General features: G+C 60.8%; 1 protein-coding gene across 1 annotated transcript; it reads left to right on the forward strand.

Annotated features, from left to right (window-relative positions):
- The first annotated feature begins 358 nt into the window (after positions 1-358).
- LOC125548299 (phosphatidylinositol 4-kinase gamma 1-like) lies at positions 359-2,387 on the forward strand. Its single transcript, XM_048711947.1, has 2 exons — positions 359-811; positions 915-2,387. The coding sequence occupies exon 2, from the start codon at positions 955-957 to the stop codon at positions 2,197-2,199; it is 1,245 nt and encodes a 414-aa protein (XP_048567904.1). The 5' UTR covers positions 359-811; positions 915-954; the 3' UTR covers positions 2,200-2,387.
- Positions 2,388-2,613: the final 226 nt, after the last annotated feature.

Genomic DNA, 2,613 nt, shown 5'->3' on the forward strand with positions numbered 1-2,613 from the left:
CAACCTTCGATTAGCCGGTTAAAATGGTAACAGAAGAAGATTAGTGCTAGTCAAAAAAAAAACAGAAGAAGATTAGTGGAGTATACTTCAGAACTTGTAGAACTTTCCACAAGATCCGGCATACCACAGGCTTTCCGGCTCCCGCCGCCGCTCGACTCGCGACGTCGACCTTCCAAGTTCCAATCCTCACAACGGTTGTGCAGCCGGCGCGTCCGTGGCTTGGGTAGTTCGTACGGGCCAGGCAGGGCAAGCCAGCGCCAAATTTAGCCATGGCCGAAACAGAAACGCAACAGCACGATGGTCGATCTATATACATCGCCATGGCTTCCCCGGGGTTGCAAAAATAGAGCTCCTTCTCTTTCCTTTCCTTTCCCCAGACGCAGCGGAGGGAAGGGGAAGATTAGAAAGGAAGGGGAAGGAACAAGGATTAACTAAAGCTGCGTAGATTCGTGTACAACTAACACTTTGAGGTAGCAATCAAAGATCGGGCCGGGAGAAGGCGGCGGCGAGCGACGGTGTGGGCGGTGGTGGCCGGCCGGCCGGCGGGGGAAGCGCAGCACACGCCCCTTCTCCCTCTGCACGCTGCCTTGATCGATCCATTCGGTACGGCTCTTCTACCCTGATCGTGGAGAAAAAGAGTATCAAATCAATTCCGCACTGCCAATGCCTTCGTCTGCACCCGCCGTCGCCGCCGAGCCGTCGTCACTGTCGTCCCTTCCCGGCCGCGACGGCTGCTACTGACTCGACCTGGATGTAGTAGCTAGCTAGCTCTCGATTGACATGTTGTAACAAGCCAGAAACACAAACTGAGGTACGTCGTGTCTCCGGTCGCCATTGATTTAATTTACAGTGCACATGCCACCTTATGTGATCTGAGGAAGTTGGTTTCATGCATGGATCGAATCTGTGAGTAGCCGGCCGTTTGCCACGGGCTACTGCCACCACCATCACCTGATGGCGATTGCGGTCGGCCACTGCCACGACCTCAAGCCGCCCGCCGTCCGCGGCCGGCACTACCGTCCGCACTCCGTCACCCAGCTCGACCGGTCGCTGCTCGAACGCGACAATCAGGAACGGAATGCACTGTCACCGCAGCGCCGGTGTCTCTCCTCCCCGTGCTTCACCACCGTGACCGAACCCGCCTCTGACGACGCCCACGACGACAAGAAGATGCCCCGCGTGGAGATCGTCGCGGGTCGCCACGCCCGCGGCGTGCACGAGCTCATCGCGGAGGCCGCGGGCGCCATCGCCTCAGGGACGCGGCTTGTGCCAGCGCAGAGCGGCCTCGGCGGGGCTTTGCTGCTCAAGGACGGCCGCTCCGGCGAGCACGTGGCGGTGATCAAGCCGCTAGACGACGCGACGTCTTCTCCATCGACCAACGTCGGAGGCGGCTACGAGAGCAAGGCCGTGCTCCGGGAGGTGGCCGCGTACCTCCTCGACCACGACGGGTTCGCCAGCGTCGCGCCGACGGCGCTGATCAAGATATCCCGCCCCGAGATGGAGACAACCGTGGCGTCCATCCAGCGCTTCGTGGCGCACCACTACGACGCCGGCGAGCTCGGCCCGTCTAGGTTCTCCGTGACCTCCGTGCACCGCGTAGGAATCCTGGACGTGCGCCTCCTCAATATCGACCGCCACGCCGGCAACATCCTCGTCAAGAATCCGCCCACCAGCGACTGCGCCGCGGATGGCAGCACGTCGGCGGCGCCGCTGGAGCTCGTGCCGATCGACCACGGCCTCTGCCTCCCTGAGGAGCTCGACGACCCGTACTTCGAGTGGCTGCACTGGCCGCAGTCGTCGCGACCATTCTCCGGCACCGAGCTCGACTACATCGCGTCGCTGGACCCTTTCAAGGACGCCGAGATGCTCCGGGAAGAGCTGCCGTCCCTGACGGAACCGGCCATCCGGATCCTCACGCTGTGCACCGTCTTCCTCCAGCGCGCGGCCGCGGCGGGGCTCTGCCTGGCTGACATCGGCGACATGATGACCCGCGAGTTCTCGTCGGCGGAGGAGGGGCTGAGCGCGCTCGAGGCCCTCTGCAAGAAGGCCGTGGACTCCATCGACACCCAGTCGCCGAAGCGCGTGTCGTTCGGGGAGCTGGGTGGCGAGGAGTGGGCGGCGTTCATGGAGAAGTTTGAGCAGCTGCTGCCGCCGGCGTTCGAGGACAAGAAGCGCGGGGCTGGCGTTGCGCTGAATTAACGCCGACGACCGTGATGAAACGTACGTACGTTCTGCACGCAGGGTGTACATGTATGCATACGTGTGTCGTGGTGATTTAACCAAAGAGAGAAGCCTTGCGTGTTACTCCTATATGTGTGTGTGCGTACATTGGTCGAGGCCGTACGTGTACGTGAGCTTGTGCCGTGACATGCTACGGAGAGCATGCAGCTCTGGAACCATCTTCCGAAGGAGCTGACACCAAACGTTGTAGCGATGCCAACACAATGCATTGGACGACAAACGTCCCCTTCTCAAGAAGGTCAACGTTGGGAGTGAGCCTGGCTCAATTGGTTGAAGGAGTGGATGTACAAACCCAACGTCTCGGTTCAAATCCTCACGGAGGCGGATTTAGGTTTCTATGTTGGTGCAGAGGCTGAGAGAGCGGCGGGGCGG

This window comes from Triticum urartu, chromosome 3 (genome assembly GCF_003073215.2).
Source record: "Triticum urartu cultivar G1812 chromosome 3, Tu2.1, whole genome shotgun sequence".
Taxonomy (NCBI): domain Eukaryota; kingdom Viridiplantae; phylum Streptophyta; class Magnoliopsida; order Poales; family Poaceae; genus Triticum; species Triticum urartu.